The 16,749-nt window shown below is 45.7% G+C and overlaps 3 protein-coding genes across 3 annotated transcripts; 1 reads left to right on the top strand and 2 right to left on the bottom strand.

Annotated features, from left to right (window-relative positions):
• Positions 1 to 8,060: 8,060 nt before the first annotated feature.
• Positions 8,061 to 11,796, bottom strand: si:dkey-28n18.9 (sorting nexin-6). The gene is made up of 14 exons (XM_057030973.1): positions 11,573 to 11,796; positions 11,344 to 11,454; positions 11,126 to 11,233; positions 10,962 to 11,022; positions 10,762 to 10,886; positions 9,767 to 9,850; positions 9,554 to 9,628; positions 9,442 to 9,472; positions 9,127 to 9,214; positions 8,998 to 9,037; positions 8,829 to 8,915; positions 8,662 to 8,751; positions 8,418 to 8,483; positions 8,061 to 8,336 (listed from the first exon to the last, which is right to left on the bottom strand). Exons 1-14 carry the CDS (start codon positions 11,576 to 11,578, stop codon positions 8,199 to 8,201), a joined length of 1,110 nt encoding a protein of 369 aa, XP_056886953.1. The 5' UTR covers positions 11,579 to 11,796; the 3' UTR covers positions 8,061 to 8,198.
• A 233-nt stretch (positions 11,797 to 12,029) lies between these two features.
• LOC130524659 (dnaJ homolog subfamily B member 9-like) lies at positions 12,030 to 13,190 on the bottom strand. Its single transcript, XM_057030976.1, has 2 exons — positions 12,665 to 13,190; positions 12,030 to 12,418 (listed from the first exon to the last, which is right to left on the bottom strand). The coding sequence occupies exons 1-2, from the start codon at positions 12,888 to 12,890 to the stop codon at positions 12,120 to 12,122; spliced, it is 525 nt and encodes a 174-aa protein (XP_056886956.1). The 5' UTR covers positions 12,891 to 13,190; the 3' UTR covers positions 12,030 to 12,119.
• Positions 13,191 to 13,246: 56 nt separating this feature from the next.
• Positions 13,247 to 16,291, top strand: zc3h10 (zinc finger CCCH-type containing 10). Its single transcript, XM_057030972.1, has 3 exons — positions 13,247 to 13,480; positions 13,761 to 14,940; positions 15,759 to 16,291. The coding sequence occupies exons 2-3, from the start codon at positions 13,822 to 13,824 to the stop codon at positions 16,269 to 16,271; spliced, it is 1,632 nt and encodes a 543-aa protein (XP_056886952.1). The 5' UTR covers positions 13,247 to 13,480; positions 13,761 to 13,821; the 3' UTR covers positions 16,272 to 16,291.
• The last annotated feature ends 458 nt before the right edge of the window (positions 16,292 to 16,749 follow it).

The following is a 16,749-nucleotide window of genomic DNA, read 5'->3' as shown; positions in this document are numbered from 1 at the left end:
TTTACTTCAGGATTATGTCCTTGCCCCATTAACAAAAAGTCCCCGAGCTATTCTTGAAGCACAGAGAAAGAAATAGTGACCTTGACTTTTGACATATGACCTTGGATCTATAGAGTCATAGAGGCAATGGCATGTAAGGCCTCAGATTAAGAACCCAAATACAAATATTAAAAACCAGTCGGTATTCTGAGAAGAAGGCGATCTCTCCAAAATTCATCAACCTGTGTGTTAAGTGGAAGCTCCGCCCCCCAGCCAGGTCTGAACCATGCATAGCTTCATTGGTCCAGACCAATTTTATTTTCCTAAAATCTTGAATATTATGTGATTGAAACGGCCACAAGAATATAATCTGCTACTGAGCCGCAGCCTTGGAGTATCTACCTGACGGTGTTTTTCTGTAGTGCTAACGACACTCAAGACGGGAAAATGGCCTTAAACATTCGGGTCAAAATCCACTTTCTGCGATTTTACTCTGATTTTGAGCAAGGCAGTGAAACATAAAGATTACAGCTCTGATTCACTTCTCGCTTCTGAAAGGCGCGCCGTCGATGCCCCGCAGAACGCGAGGACTGACGTGATCCGGTCCACCCTCTGGGGCTGCCCGAGGTAAAGAGGAGACAAACGTAAATGTAGATGCAATAAAACCTGTAATGGGGCGCTGAGAGGTCGAAGCCTGCCGGGAGCTTCATGTTTTGGAGCGGAATTAATTTAAAATCCCAGTTTATTTACAGTCGGCGTGCATGTACAGAAGGTCATCAGGTCCGAAACAGCCTTGGATGTATTGTTTTAAAAAACGACATGCCCTAGCATCAAGACCAAAACCTTTCTGATAACAGTGACCTTTGACCTCAACTTCATGACTTGTGTCAATCTATCTTCCATTTCACTGTTACACCGGGCTCACACAAGATACTCAGGAATAGCTGCGAAGCGCTGAGAAATGGAGGCATTTTAGTCGCGGCGCCCACGTTGACAGATTGTTACGTTCACACCGGATGTGCCGTTAAAAGCCACAGTTGGCCGCGATCGGCGCTCGCCGTGCGGGGGTCAGTCATATCCATAAAGTCCATGAAGCTCTGGACTCTAATTACTCTCTTTAGAACACATTTTGGCTCCGTTCTGTAGAAGTATAGGCGCTTGTTTAGGCAAATCAGTGTTGAAGGCTGAGACATCAACAATGCAAAGGCAATATGTCAATATTTTTGTTCTAAGATTAAATAATCTCATAAGATTTGCAATGGTTTAAAAAGAAACGCTTGCAGTGTGAAGAGCTGCCTGCCAATCATGTGGACTGCAATGCAGTGATTGATTGGTTCCACTCAGTGCCCCCACTACATCATTTGGGGGGTGGGGGTATCACCAATATTAATTTTTCCTCATCTGTATTCACGCCATCATTCATATTCATCAGCAATTCCACCGAGCAGATGAAGAGCTTTCGTGTGCATTTCCGCTTGCCATTGCGGGAGAGGAAGAGGTAGAGGTCCGTCTCATCGGGGTTTGTCTACAAAGGACAGCAAATCCTCCACAGTCTGGCCTCAACTCCTGATAAATCTATTCTACCTGAATAAAATTGTCCCCAATGAGCTCATTTACATGAACTGTACACAGATTTAAAAAAAACTGCAAAAGTACAACAAAAGCTTTTACAATGCCAACAGTGTTCCATGATAAAGGTGTAAACTGGGCTATTTAAAACATGTTTGCCATAGACTGTAGCCATGATGTTATTCTGAAATGAAAGGCTCTAATAATAGGATACTTTTGAAGATAAGAACCCCACTTATACCACTGAAACACATTTACAAACATAGGTGGGGGCAGCCGAAGATGCACCTGTGTGTTTTTCTCTTTACACCTCTTTAACTATACTGTCTGCACTTCAGGCAGGATTGGACAGGCAGACACAACCACCCGCCCCCCCCAGGCCCCCCACTGATTCTTCCCCCGATTTTCATTAATAACATAATAACTTACCTTCAGAAAGAGAACGGCTCTTTAAAGACTGTCCAATTATCGTCACATTTTCAGAACAGCTCCGTGTGTGCGTGCTTGCGTGCGTCTCTCTGTGTGTGTTTCCATCACTCTTCATTGCCTCGTTTCACCACCCACATTAATTTCCCTTCATTTCTGTCACCTTTACCGCTCATTTCCTCTTTCAGCAATCCCTAATTGACTTCTCCATCCTGTGAGAAAGGCACACACACACACACACACACACACACACACACCCCTACACAGCAGTCTGGCTGATCTGGACACGTTCACTCTACTACAGTGTGTTTTCAGACATTAGGCCAAATGAGTAAACTGCATAGGTCACATGTCCTGCCGTCTGCCTCCTCTTCTCTGTAATTGTGCTTTGAGTGCTGTAATTAACAATCTTAAGTCACAAAACCCCCAGACTCTCCTCTGTTCAGCTCAGTGAGGCGGAATCACAGATGAAGACAGTACAAGTGTAGGGCACACGATTCATTCTCCTTAACACCTAACTTCCAGTTTTAAATCTCAGATATACTCACAATAATCCTTTTAGTTGGTCATGGCTCTATTGTCTTTTCCAGGAGGTAGTCTGGTGCATTTGAAACAAGTCTGCGGCTTCTTACAGCAAAAATAAAAATCCTCTAGAAAGCTGACATTCTTTCCTCCTTAAGTCTTCCTTCCTTTTGGCATCAGCTACCGCCTGATGTCAGGGAAGCTGTCATCCTGGAGGTTTTCAAATCCAGACTTAAGACAAATTTATTCGCGCTGTCGGGAAACGCTGCATAACTTTCAGAATTTGACGGCATTAAACCGCCTCCACAGGGCCACTCCTCGGCAGACGCTCGTGTCAGTTTTCGCCGACGCCTTGGATGAAGCGGGAACCCAACAATTTTTAGCAGGACACCTAAGAATGCGAGGCTTTTCTTTTTTCTTTCTTCGCTTTAAAGCCCAGGTTTTAGCGTTGCCGCAGACTGACAAACACGTGTGTGCTGAACTTTATGATCCGTCCATCGACAAAAGCAGGTGCAATGACAGATCTCAACATAAATCATCACGTCTTGACGAAGCAAAGCACCAGTATTAGCGGCTAAAACGACAACTGTCACGACGACTGCCAAAGGGCGGTCTCTGATGTACTTGAGGGCTACATCTGTGTGTGCTGTATAGAATAAATTAGTGCATAAAGTCCATTCTGCTTCTGAAAAACGAGACATTAAAGTGATGAAATTCTGCTTTTTGTTTCCGTTCAAGCAAATGAATTATTCCTTTCTGCATCGCTGAGAAACAATTCAATTTAAAATCCATTCCCTTCTGCTGTCTTTATAACAAAAACAACTGCAAATCTTCCACTTTTGTCCTCAGAGGGAAAAGCAATTACTTCTGCTTGCTCAGCTTGTTTTCTTTTTTTTTGGTGGGATGCAGATGATTAAAGACACAATAAGCACAACCGCCAGACTTCCCATCACACTGTGATGAGAGTTCAACACGCGTCGGCGCTGAAAGTGAAATTTAAAAGCGGCAGAGGGGGAATTTGTCTGCAAGGGCACAACAGCGGGAGGGGTAAGTCTCGGCTGGTCCTGAGCTCGCCAACGTCCCTCTAACTGGCGCTCTCCCTCCATTTTTCTGGTGGGACAGCAATGACTTTCCATCTGCCTTTTCTGCGTCCTTGCATTTTTGTTTGTTTGGTCCACCGAGGTGGCACAGTTAGAAAAGAGCCTGTCCTCCATCCAACACGCATCATCCCGCTGAGGTGTCCTTGGAAAAAAAACTGCATCAGAAACACCATTACAGGCACTTGAGTAGGAGCTAAAAATACAGCAGACCAAAAAAGTCTTTTATTTATTAAAAAAGTAGTATAAGACTGACTTAGCAAAAGGGCAGATATTTTGTATGTAAAATTGCAGCTGTAATTACTAATTTCTTCATCTGTTGTATCCGTTCTGGACGTCCCGCTCCACTAAATCTGCTCATCTGGAGTTGAATCTGATTCCATCAAGCCAAATATATGGATAGTTCATGCACACCTCAGCTGTGAAAATGCCCCAGCTGCTGTTCCAACTATAGGGGGATCACACTCCTCAGCCTCCCTGGTAAGGTCTATTCAGGGGTACTGGAGAGGAGGGTCCACCGGATAGTCGAACCTCGGATTCAGGAGGAGCAATGTGGTTTTCGTCCTGGGCGTGGAACAGTGGACCAGCTCTACACCCTCAGCGGGGTCTTTGAGGGTGCATGGGAGTTTGCCCAACCAGTCCACATGTGTTTTGTGGACTTGGAGAAGGCATTCGACCGTGTCCCTCGGGGGGTCCTGTGGGGGGTTCTCTGAGAGTATGGGGTGTCGGGCCCGTATCAGATACGGCCTGATACGGGCCGTCCGCTCCCTGTACGATCGGTGTCAGAGTTTGGTCCGCATTGCTGGCAGTAAGTCGAACTCGTTTCCGGTGAGGGTTGGTCTCCGCCAGGGCTGCCTTTTGTCACCGATTCTGTTCATAATTTTTATGGACAGAATTTCTAGGTGCAGTCATGGTGTTGAGGGGATCCGGTTTGGTGACCTCAGGATCGGTCTCTGCTTTTTGCGGATGATGTGGTCCTGTTGGCGTCATCAGCCCGTGACCTCCAACTATCACTGGATCGGTTCGCCGCCGCATGTGAAGCGGCTGGGATGAAAATCAGCACCTCCAAATCCGAGGCCATGGTTCTCAACCGGAAAAAGGTGGAGTGCCTTCTCCGGGTCAAGGAGGAGATCCTGCCCCAAGTGGACGAGTTCAAGTACCTCGGGGTCTTGTTCACGAGTGAGGGAAGAATGGACCAGGGGGTCGACAGGCGGATCGGTGCGGCGTCTGCAGTAATATGGACTCTGCACCGGTCTGTAGTGGTGAAGAGAGAGCTGAGCCAAAAGGCGAAGCTCTCGATTTACCGGTCGATCTTCGTTCCTACCCTCACCTGTGGTCATGAGCTTTGGGTAATGACCGAAAGAACAAGATCACGGGTACAAGTGGCTGAAATGAGCTTCCTCCGTAGGGTGGCTGGGCTCTCCCTTAGAGATAGGGTGAGCTCTGCCATCCAGGAGGACCTCGGAGTAGAGCCGCTGCTCCTCCGCGTTGAGAGGAGCCAGATGAGGTGGCTTGGGCATCTAGTTAGGATGCCCCCTGGACGCCTCCCTGGTGAGGTGTTCAGGGCACGTCTGGTAGGAGACCACCGGGAAGACCCAGGACACGTTGGAGAGACTATGTCTCTCGACTGGTCTGGGAACGCCTGGGGATCCCTCCGGATGAGCTGGAAGAAGTAGCTGGGGAGAGGGAAGTCTGGGCTTCTCTTCTTAGGCTGCTGCCCCCGCGACCCGACCCCGGATAAGCGGTAGAGGATGGATGGATGGATGGATATTTTTGTTTCTGAAGTTATATTGTGATTCATCAATGAGATGCTTGAACATCAGCACTGCTTTATTCAGGTTTGTGAGGATTAGCCAAAAGCTATTTTAGCTGCCTCTTGCCCAGAGCTGGATCTTACCTGTCATCCTATATACACTGGTATTAAGCAAACTCCCTGGTTGTCAAATATAGTTTGTTAGGCTTCCAAGTACAGTTAAACTGGACTGAACAAATGAAAATTAGCTGAGCTAGAAATCCCCAGAAATGATTTAATGGTTTAAAGCAGAACATAAATTAATTTCAAGACACTGAAGATATCCCTGCTAAAAACATTCACATAACCAGATGGTGGAACCTTTGAACTGCTGCTAAAATCAGCTTTCCCACGTCATCCAGTGCAGCGAGCGTGCAACAGGACAGATTTTGCGATGAATCGAAGACAACACGTTGAAGACATGTGACAAAAAATGCCCTCTGGAGCGGAGAGACTGCACAGGGCCGAATCAGTAGTGGAAACAAAAATGGATTAATAATTGATTTTTTGCTCTAAGGGGGTGTGTTTTACGAGTGTGAGCGGGCGCTGTGGCTGTGCATTAGCTGGCACTCGGTCGGCTGAAATGAAAACATTGGCGATATTCCCTCCACGCCAAGCCCACACTTTTCTGAGCTGATTGGCGTCTTGTCAGGGGAAAGGACTCACAATTAATACCTGATTAAATATTGTCACAACATAATCAGGCACATTGTTGTGCACCAGAAATGGTGGCAAAGTCATCGACTCGGCGCGTCGACCTGTCTTCATCCACTCCTGTAAACCTAATTACCAGCATCCTACCATTAGCCTCAATAGTTTGAAAGCAAGACAAGAAGGAAAGGAGGGTGCCAGTAGCATTAATATTGATGGCTCGGGTCCGTCGTGAGGAGAGAAATGGACTAAATTAGCAAGTCTAATGCTTTGCTCAGCTGTAATCCATTTGGGGGGGTAAAGCTATAGTATCCAGATGGACGGTGCTATCAGGGTTCAAGAGGATTCAAGAGGATTTTGTAGTGTAGTCAAAATGGGAGGTAAGGAAGCTAAACTACTGACGTTAGAGCATCTGCATTACGGCATTAATCTCTCCCTCTCATTCCCCCAATCCCCCTCCCCATCCTTCAAACTTTTAATGAGTCATAATCTGTGTATGTCGATGACCGGCTTTAATGAGGTGCCAGCGTCAGGTTGACTCACTCTGCATCAATGTGAGCTAATTAAAGAGTGGCCAAGCTTCAGAACAGATGGAAAATAAATCTGGATTCTTTATTTTTTTCATTATTATTGCATGTTCTAATGAAATTTGATCATCTGTCATTCCACAAATTCTACTTTATCAGCATTCCCAGCTGTCATTCTCATATTACATTTCTTGAGTTATTGTGGTCCGTCAGGTGACACTGCCTTCGCTTCACACACTTTGAAGGTTCTTAGGAGGCGGAGGGCAGGGTGCTGCTTTTCCATCACTACTGAGCTTCTTCAGCAGATCACCCCTAATTGGGTGCACACACACGCAGGCACACGGATGCTGCCACATTCTCGCCGACCTTGCTCTGGGTCACGCTCTCGGCACTACTTGCGTCCGTCCAAGCGCACTCACCTCGTGCACCAGCTAGCCGTGGTAGGCCGCATCCAAAATGCGACTGCCTGTTTTGAAATCGCTCGGAAATGAATCATCGGCAACCAGCACGCGGTGGAAGCGTCTTCCATTCTGCTTCGCTTTAAGAAGAAACAAAAACAGGATCATTCTGTGATACCCCGGGGTGCAGCAGTGCTTTATTCTTCACAAATAGTTTTTTTTTAATTTCCACACAGCTAAAAACATCAAATAAAGATGGAGAAGATTGATGAAGCCTCATTTAAATAAACAATCTCACCTGGAGCAGGGATTTAATGACCAGTAAATGTGATCTGAAAAACAAGAAAAACAACATAAAATGATGTTCGAAGCAACAGGTGGGCAATAAGCCGCATTTTTGTGTTTCCATTTAAGGAAAAGAGCACGTTCAAGAAAAGCAACATCCGTTTTTGGTCAAATTTCCTTTAAAATGCATTTATTTGTTTGTGAGAATATTCTGATGAAGAATAGCCATCAGAAACCACCTGTTAAATAGGCAGCCCAAGGAGAGGAGAGTGTGCCGTCTGCTGCGATGAGTCAAAAGTCTTTTGTGTATATGAGACGTGTTATTTGAATGGATTGAAAACATTCTCCGCGGCGCACGTTTATACGGCCTCCTCCTCTCCGGCTGCTCTCTCTGTGAGATGCAAGTGCGAGTCCACATACAAACGCAGCATGAAAGGTGTTTCAAAGCCAGGCCGGAGGAGGACTTCAACCAGCGGATTCGACAGCGGATACTCCCAAAGCCAAACAGAGCACCAGCACAGCGTGCCCTTGCTGCCACGACCTTGCCGGATCCACTGATTAATGGTCCAGACCGGGAAGCACACAGAAAGGCCAGCAGGTACTTTGGAGAATCAATTCATCACACTTTATTTTGTGTGACCCCCCCCAAGCTATCGAGGCTGGAGAGCAGTATAATACAATCTCAGCACTAAAGGTTTTAATGTAGAACAGAATGCTTCTCACACACACACGAACACAAACAGGCTATACGAGGAACCGGAATCAGGCCTGCGGGGGCCTTACTGGCATGAGTAACTGAGACTGAGAGACAGCATGTGTACACATCTTAAATTCCATTTTCCCTTTTATTCAGTTAGTTGAATCAGATTTATTTCCAGCAATGATGAATATGTTTGGGTTCTACGGTGCCATGTTTACATGTACTGAGGACACTTCATTAGGTTAGGGGTCGCTAAGCCATCCCCCTGAAGGCCTGCAGCTGCTGGTTGAAATGGTCAGCGTTTTCTTTGGCTGTGAGGAGCTGTTTTTCACACAACTGGACCAGAGCCTGCTGCAAAATCTCCACCCTTGCACCCTGCAGCCGAGTAATCTACGGGAAAAAGAACATGTCACGTCTGTACACACAATCGATAAATTGGACGGTAAAGGACTACAGAAACTGGTGTTTCACCTCCTTTTTGGCCACTCTAGAGATGTGTTCAAAGTCCGTCTGTGTTGCTTTCCACACTTCCTCCATCTGATGAATATGGAGAGTCTGTTATAATCCTAACTGCACTTGAAAACACAATTCAATATTTTCAACCGTTGCATAGTACTGACACCTGCTGGTCATGCCGCAACACATGCGAGACGTGACGCTGTATTTTAACAATTCTTCGAAGACCAAATGATGTTTAAGGTATAAACACACTCACTGCAGCCTTCTTTACAGGTTTGGCCTTCTCAACATTCTTTCTGGCCGTTTCCAACTCCACAAGTTTACAGGTTCTCCTAAAGAGCATTTCCTGGAATCACATCCCAAGATATGATCAAATTACATCAAAGGCATCTGTGTAATAGGTTTGATGTAAGAATGATGCACCTTTTCTGCCTCCTGGTAACGAGAATCCAGGTCCAGGCTGAGTCCAAGAGTGCTTGCATTGTTCGCAGCAACACTGGCCATATTTTTCTATGCGCACACACACACACACACAGACTCACACAGCTGCCAGAGTAATGATTTTAAAAAAATCGATGGAGAAATAGCTTACCTTCATACAATCAAAGACTTGGGACAGTTTCACACAAGCACTAAAGAAAAAGAGGTCAGTGTGTTAATTTCCCTGACGAGCTTTTGGCGTCAGAAGAGCTTGCATGATGGACAGATGTTCTTCTCTTACCGAGAGAAGGCCTGTTTATCGGGGTCGTCGCCTGGCTCCACACAGAGCTGCAGAGCGGCTGCAAAGTGCCCACAGGCCACTGCTATTTCTGCAAACATAACAAGATGGAGGCTGTCAGACAGGAAGTGAAATTACCTCTGGAGTTATGCTAAACACATACACCGACCAAGCACATCATTAAAACCAGCCTCCAAACATGGAGAGCAGCATTGTGGGTCTAGTTTTAATGTTGTGGACAATCAATGCGGTGCCTAATGCCCACTGGTGAAGGGGTCCCATCTGTCCACTCACACTTTCAAAGGTAGATCTACTTACTTTGTTCAGTTTGCACCACATCCAGAAATCTCTGCAGCAAAAAGCAACGGGACGGGTTTGTTATTCCAAAACACATGACTGGCAAATGAAATAAAAAACTTTTGTTGTTTACCTCGGCTGCAGACTTGGAGCAGCCGGTTAGGAGGTGGTTGTGTTCACGTTCGGCCTGAAAGAATTCATCCACATCCTGTGGACACAGACACCAAACATACACACGCACATCTGTAATCTTCTGGTCCTGTGTGAGTGAACGAAATACGTGTGTGTGTGTGTGTGTGTGTGTGTGTGTGTGTGTGTGTGTGTGTGTGTGTGTGTGTTGGTGAACCTTGTGGCCTTCTTTCCTCATCTCTTCTACAGCTTGACTCAGACGGTTGAAGATGTTTTTCTTTGTTCTCTGCCTGCCTGGAGGCTACACAGAGTAACACAAGAATGGATGTTTTTGCAGTGCTCAGACGCGCTACATGAAATATTCCAAGAGATGGAGGACAGACACGCCCTCTCTCTGTCAGAAGGTCCATCAATTACAGTTAAGTATGCCAAAAGTCTCATGGCAGCCATGGTGGAATATAACTGCTGGTAAAAGGGGCAATTCCTGAGGTTCTGTACCATTCAGCATAACACAGCTTATCCTCCGAGCCCCTGTCTCCCTTCTCCACCCACATTAGATGGTTTGGATCAGGCAGAACAAAGGAGCAATGGAAGATGAAGGAGTCAGTGACCTCTGAGTTATGTTAGTGTTCACCCACAAGGAGCTGAGCAGCTCCAAGTGCACGAGGCTCACAGTGGGTGTTTTTGTTCTTAATAGAATAAATGCGCTGTGCATCACATCAATGAACCAATACTAAAACAATCTGAATTACATCAGTAAGAGCCCAAATAACGCCGAGCCAAAATTAATGAGAAGGGCAGATTTTGGTGGTCTGTTTTTTCCTGTACAGCTGTTTATCTCCACAATGTCTGTGACTTTAAACACACACTACAGAACAAACGGGAAGATCTCGGACAGGAATCATGCACAACCTATGAGCTTAAAGATCATTTAATAGTATATTTGTGCCTGTACACTATATGGAACAGGTGAAACAGCAGTTTGGTGGTTCTGTCTGCTTAAAACTGATATCAGTGTGTGCCAAACACACCACACGTGTGTTTTTATGTGAGTTTTAACGTTTTAAAGTGATCATGCATGTGAAGTCACATGCTTTCACCTGCAGCGGGTCAGCTGTAAATGTCAAAGTTTAACCAATATGTCCCTCATAATGTCTCCTTTCTTTACAATCTTGATTTTAAAAAACGAGTGTTTCTTTTCCGTCCACTCACATCTGAATGGGTCAGGAAGATCTCCAGGGCTTTGTTCTTGCTAAGGATGCCATGTGTCGCAATCTGCCGCAGGAAGGTCTCCAGGGCTCTACAGTAGATCTGCCACTCTCCTAAACCCAGGAAGCCTGCAGGGACGCAACCAGAAGGACATGTTCAATTCACACTGTACACGGCTTTAGACAGCAACGGATGATACTCACCCAGCTGCTTCAGAACCTTAGGAGACGCATTCACCTGAGCCTTCGGGGGGAGGGGGGGGAACTTGCAAAAAGAAAAAACAACAACACAGATTTTATTATACTCTTGCAACGAGTGCAGAGCTGTTCCCACAATCGAAGTTCTGTGGATGAAATGAAGTACTGACTATGACTCCCTGAATGCCAGGGACTTCTTCCTGTGAGAACAGATGCTGCTGCAGCCATTCAAAGTCATCGTAGGTCCGATGAACGTGGTACTCCCCCGTCCCAGTCAGCTACAACACAAGAGACACAGAGGACGCCTTCACATGCCTGTCTTGTGACCCATTTATTGCTTAACCCTCATATGAGACCTCATTTTTGTAGCAGATGACACTTTCTTCACCTTTTCAGACACAATCAGGAAGGTGAGCATATCCCCATCTTGCAGGACCTCCGTGACCTTCACGTTATGGCCGTGGACGCTCAGAGAAGAGCCCACTTCTTTTACTTCTTCCTGGAATCAAACCTTCATCAGTGCATCTGCTGCAACTGCCAAATCCCACTTGCTTCACGTTGTGTGCAGTGGAGACCGATCACATGACACTCACAAGCTTGTTAAAATTCAAACTTACCATCATTTTCAGGCTTTTTTTTTTTTTTATTCCAAGCTGTCCTTTATCTGACTTTCAGTGGCTTTAAATCTCTTTTTATCTGGATTTTAATTTTTTTTTTCTTTTAAAAATGGTGTGGAGCTCCAAAAATCCTTTGTCTTCTGTTGGCTTTGTTGCATTTATGCTCGGGTTGCTGAGCTTGCACAGGATATCCTCTAGGTCAAAGTGCAAACATTCTTCCTGAAGTAATACAGTGCCAGACCTAAAGTGCTGGCACATGAAAAAACCGATGAGCAACTGTTAGTCAGGAGCACTTCAGCACGCCCACGCAGGAAAACGGGGCTCAACGGTCCAGTCAGATCCCTCAACTGTCAACATTACAAACCCGTAATCAACTACTGGGTGCACAATTTGCCCTATACAAGCAGTGGAAGAATCTGGCTGTTTGTTCTAGAAAATGTCAACAACATGGAGACAATTTAAAGTGGAGATTTAATTTTATTTACACAAAAACAACACACTAAAATATGACCAGCCAGGCGTGATGCAGGTTCAAGATGCCAGGGATCTAGAAGAGGTCATCACTTTTATCGTCAACAAAATAAATACTGAAAAGTGGGTCCTCGATGCCGGTATACTGAAACGCAGTGCCCACATCTTCCCCAGTTTGCTGAAAGCTCCAGTGGAAGTATGGCTCCTCCACAAAGGGGTCCACATTGGTGTCATGAAACAAGTCTGCAAACGTGACGCTGAAAACTTCAGAAGATTCATCCATGGGGTCAACAGAGGCATCGTTGTTTAGGAAGGCCTCATGGCCCACACTGTCATACAGATCCCTCTTCTTTTGATTGGAGAGCACATGGTAGGCTTAAAAAATGAGGGAATGAATGTAACAAAATCAGAATGGTAGTCTTACTGCATATTGTAACATTTTATCCTCAATCTGATTCATATCAATAACACTGTGCTGAATTTGCCAGTTCAACATGCAGACACCTGCACATCATTGCAGCCATCTGCTACAGATTTACCTCACTGTTTTATTTACATAGTTTAGGAATTTATGTCTATCTCATTCTGTGAACAAACAAAACACTAAGTTCTTCTGTTTACCTTCAGCAATTTCTCTAAATTTCGTCTCTGCGTCGACACTTTTGTTCTTATCTGGGTGGTATTTCATAGCCATTTTGCGAAAATTCTCCTTTATCTGGTTGATAGTTGCAGTCGGCTTGACATTGAGAGTATCATAGTAACTTTTGGCCGGAGAGGAGGCAGGCAGGGCTCCTGATAAGCACATTTGCAGGACAACGCAGACCCGCACCCAGAAAACTCTTGTCATGTCGCGCACACTTAAAACCAACTGTCACCCTGCGCTTTGCCTGCTGTTTTTAAAGATATTTTCCACTTCCGAGGTAGATGATTCCCTCCAGACTGGGGACTTTTCTCAGAAAAAAGACCTCAATAGGAAATTAGTCACCTTTTTATAGACGCACAATGTGACGTATTTATTACCGTGCGCAAAAAATAGTTGTTGTCATTATTTCCCACGTTTTGAACCACCGATTCGAACCCCTGGAGCGTCACTACGTTCGGCCGAAAAGTAAATTTGGTGTAGATTAATTCGTAAAGTAAATAGCAACGTTACCATAGTTGGCGAGTTTCACTGTATTTCCACCAGAGGGCGGAAAACGCTACAACGACGGGAAAAGGAGGACGCCGTCTCTTCTTCGTTGGTTTCGACAATACACGTTCAAGGCACCACGAAAAATGGTAAACAACGTTGTGAGGCCTTGTGAGTTAACCAGAATAAAACAGGTCTAGTGGGTCTTGGCAGCAGATATTATTGTATAGAGTTCCAGGGGTCGGAGCGTCGTGTTTCTGCCAAGAGATTCTTTATCCATTCGTTGGATCCTGCACACTTTCAATTTGGTAAGACAACAACATTAGCCTTTAGCCTGTAGACGAAGATTGGTGGCTAAAATTAGCATGAGATTGTGCTACAAGCACAGTTGGCTACTTATCGTGCATAAAGGGTGGTTACCTGTTAACATGCAGCTCACCTGGTAACTAGTAAATCGAACTGGGACATAAATACCAATATTGTAGCAAAGCGGTGGCAGCCACACGTCTCACAGGAACAAGACTCGTGAGTATAATACAATGGCAGAACTTAATGAAGTCACTCGTTTGGATTTGCATATGTTTGCAGGTTACGTCGGTCCCCCGTATACACATGAGTACCGTCTTCCTCCCTCGCTGGGTCGAGCGTCATGCCTGACCGGGACAGTTCCTACCTGTCAGGTGGTGGTGGGAGTGCTGGTAATCTGAGTGAGGAAGGAGGACCGGGATCTGGGTTGATAGGGGGGTCGTCGGAGGGCAGGGGCAGTTCAGGAGCAAGTTCTATAGGGTCTGGGAGCATGGGGGGAGGAGGAGCACTAGGAAATGGCAACAGTTGTGGGAACAGTGGAGGTGGCAGTCAAGGCGCTGGACTTGCACTGGATGGCGTTTGCAGGGACTTCATCCGAAACGTCTGCAAGAGGGGGAAGCGCTGCCGCTTTCGACACCCAGACTTTAACGAGGTGCCAGATTTGGGTGTGCAAAAGAATGAATTTATCTTCTGTCATGACCACCAGAATAAGGAGTGCATGCGCTCCAATTGCCGCTTTGTCCATGGCTCCAAAGAGGACGAGGACTACTACAAGAAAACTGGAGAACTACCACTCAGGCTAAGAGGGAAAGTGGCCGCACGGCTCGGCCTGTCCCCCATGGACCTCCCACATAGTCGTGGAGAAGTTCCTATCTGCAGAGACTTTCTAAAGGGAGAGTGTCAGAGGGGAAATAAATGTAAATTTCGCCATGTACAAAAAGACTATGAATACGATTCTTCCAGGGTTGGAGTGGGTGGTGTTGTGGGGCAAGGTGCCAGTGGAATGGTCAGTGCTGGTGCAGGCATAGGTGGTGGTGGAGGAGGCACATGTGGAGGAATGCAAGGACTTATTGGTGGTGGGATTAATATGGTTGGAATGGGTTGCCCCAGCTTGGGTGGCTGTAGAGATCCAACTGTAGTCGGGGGAGTAGGAGGCAGTGGGTTCAGTGGTTGTCCTTCCCTGAGTGCTGCAGGCCAGCGACGATATGAAAGAAGCTCAATCTACGACCCTCTGCTTGAAAGTGGATTGTTTGACGCGGGCTCTCTGGACACCTCACTAGACCACACTGCATTACAGCTGAAAAGGCGGCGGCTGGAGGGGCTACGCCTGGCAGATGGAAGTGGAGGTGGGCACTACGATATGGGAGTCCAAGCAGCCTTCCCACCAAGGCCTCTTGAGTACAGGTTTCTGGAGGAAGAGAACTCGCTTCTGAGGAAGCGGGTGGAAGAACTGAAGAAGCAGGTTAGATAAGTTACACAAAAATACTTTAATGCTCTGCCAAACATTTAAAATGTTGCTTTTGAACATGCATTTATGACATATTTTTAATCAGACCCCAGAGACATTGGTGTCGGAAATATTTTATAATGGTGTAAGTCAAAATCAATGGAGAAAAATTTGAGTTTTGGCATTTAATTGCATTTCATTGCCAAGTTCATTTGCAACACTACTTTGAAAACTGGCAAACAAATAAAACAATGTGGCTCATTCAGGTGATAGTGTCATGTGCTGCAGTATATTAAGATGAATTGGACTGTAGTGGCAAGACCCTTTATTTAAAAAAAACCCTCATTGCCTAATAAAAGGTTAAATATTAACTATAAATATTAACTAACTCAAACTCTCTGAAGGACAGTCGCAAATGATTTAAATTCAACACAAAGATGTCTTTGTATTGTAATACAATTAAAGTTACGTCTGTTGAAGGTCAACAAGCAGATTTCTTATCTATTTATTTAACGAACCTACATTCAATCAATCAGTTGATTAACAGAAACTATTTGTTGCAGTAATAGAGTCCTTTGTGCAATCCTTCCATTCTGCTCAAGCACTTAATACTTTAGCATTTTGTTTGAGAGGTTTTTAAAAGTTTGAAAATGTACCCGTCATCGCACTGAAATGCAGAAAGGTTCTGCACAGAATCAGCACCACCAGAGTTTTTAAACGAGCTCAAGATTTTTTAATGTTACTATAATATTTACCAGTTAAATTATAAATGTTTTTGTTAATTTATGGCAGCAAATTCCACACGTTTCCTCTAATCCTTTGTTTTTAATCAGGTTTCCAACCTCATTGCCACAAATGAGGTTCTACTGGAGCAGAACGCCCAGTTCCGAAGTCAGGCCAAAGTCATGACGCTCTCCTCCACCCCTGCACCCACTGAGCAGAGCCTGGCGCCCCCTGTAGGTGCCGTAAGCTCCTACAACCACGGCATAGCACAGACTCACACAACCCTGAGCAGCGCTGGACTGCAGCCTCGGCCTGTGACGCAGCAAGATCTGGTAGCTCCCACGGGAGCCCCCGCGGCTCCTCCAACTAATGCTGCCCCGCCAACGGCACCTCCACCCCACCTCAACCCTGAGATCACACCCCTGTCGGCTGCACTCGCACAGACTATCGCACAGGGGATGGCGCCACCTGTTTCTATGGCACCGGTATCCGTTTCTGTCGCACCAGTGGCTGTGTCGATGACGCAGCCTATGCCTGGAATCACGATGAGTCACGCCACGACCCCGATGGTGTCGTACCCCATTGCGAGTCAAAGCATGAGGATCACCACTCTGCCTCACTAAATAAATAATAAACTTCAGAAGCGCTGTGCTGTAGTATCCATAGCTTAGATGTTCTCCCTTTTGTGTTGTAAATTGTGACAGTAGAAACAACGCATCAATCTTTTAGGATGTTGCTGTAGTGCTGTTTGGCCACCAGGGGGCATCTCCCCGTCTCTGACAACACAAATGCATTCTTTTCCTTCACACTGACCTGCGAACAGCTTTCGTACAAACGGCAGCATTGCAAACAGACCAAAAATAGCCCCAATCTGCAAATATGTGGAGGTCAAAACGGCTGGAGCCATTTAAAAAAAAGAAAATAGGAACGCTGTGTTGCCCTTGTGGGTCAATGTCGAGAAACTTTTGGATTTATATCTTAGTGTAAATGATCTTTGGTAATTTGCGCATATAAACATGGAAAGAAAAAAACACGACTTTTGTGTTTGTTTAAAGCTGCATTCATAACCTGTGCTGTCATTTAGCGTCTATACGGGTCTTA

The sequence above is a fragment of the Takifugu flavidus genome, chromosome 4 (assembly GCF_003711565.1).
Source record: "Takifugu flavidus isolate HTHZ2018 chromosome 4, ASM371156v2, whole genome shotgun sequence".
Classification (NCBI taxonomy): Eukaryota; Metazoa; Chordata; class Actinopteri; order Tetraodontiformes; family Tetraodontidae; genus Takifugu; species Takifugu flavidus.
Note: the sequence above shows the minus strand (reverse complement) of the source record. Positions and strands in the feature narration are given on the sequence as shown.

Excerpts from the sequence above, each read along its gene's own strand:
- si:dkey-28n18.9 (XM_057030973.1), bottom strand. Across the intron at positions 9,038-9,126 it reads GATAAACAGGCCTTCTCTCG|TGCTTGTGTGAAACTGTCCC; the intron begins GTAAGAGAAGAA and ends CTTTTTCTTTAG. Across the intron at positions 8,337-8,417 it reads CTAGAGTGGCCAAAAAGGAG|ATTACTCGGCTGCAGGGTGC; the intron begins GTGAAACACCAG and ends TTTTTCCCGTAG.
- zc3h10 (XM_057030972.1), top strand. The coding sequence starts at position 13,822 with ATGCCTGACCGGGACAGTTCCTACCTGTCAGGTGGTGGTGGGAGTGCT. Across the intron at positions 14,941-15,758 it reads TGGAAGAACTGAAGAAGCAG|GTTTCCAACCTCATTGCCAC; the intron begins GTTAGATAAGTT and ends GTTTTTAATCAG.
- LOC130524659 (XM_057030976.1), bottom strand. The coding sequence starts at position 12,890 with ATGACAAGAGTTTTCTGGGTGCGGGTCTGCGTTGTCCTGCAAATGTGC. Across the intron at positions 12,419-12,664 it reads ATTTAGAGAAATTGCTGAAG|CCTACCATGTGCTCTCCAAT; the intron begins GTAAACAGAAGA and ends TCATTTTTTAAG.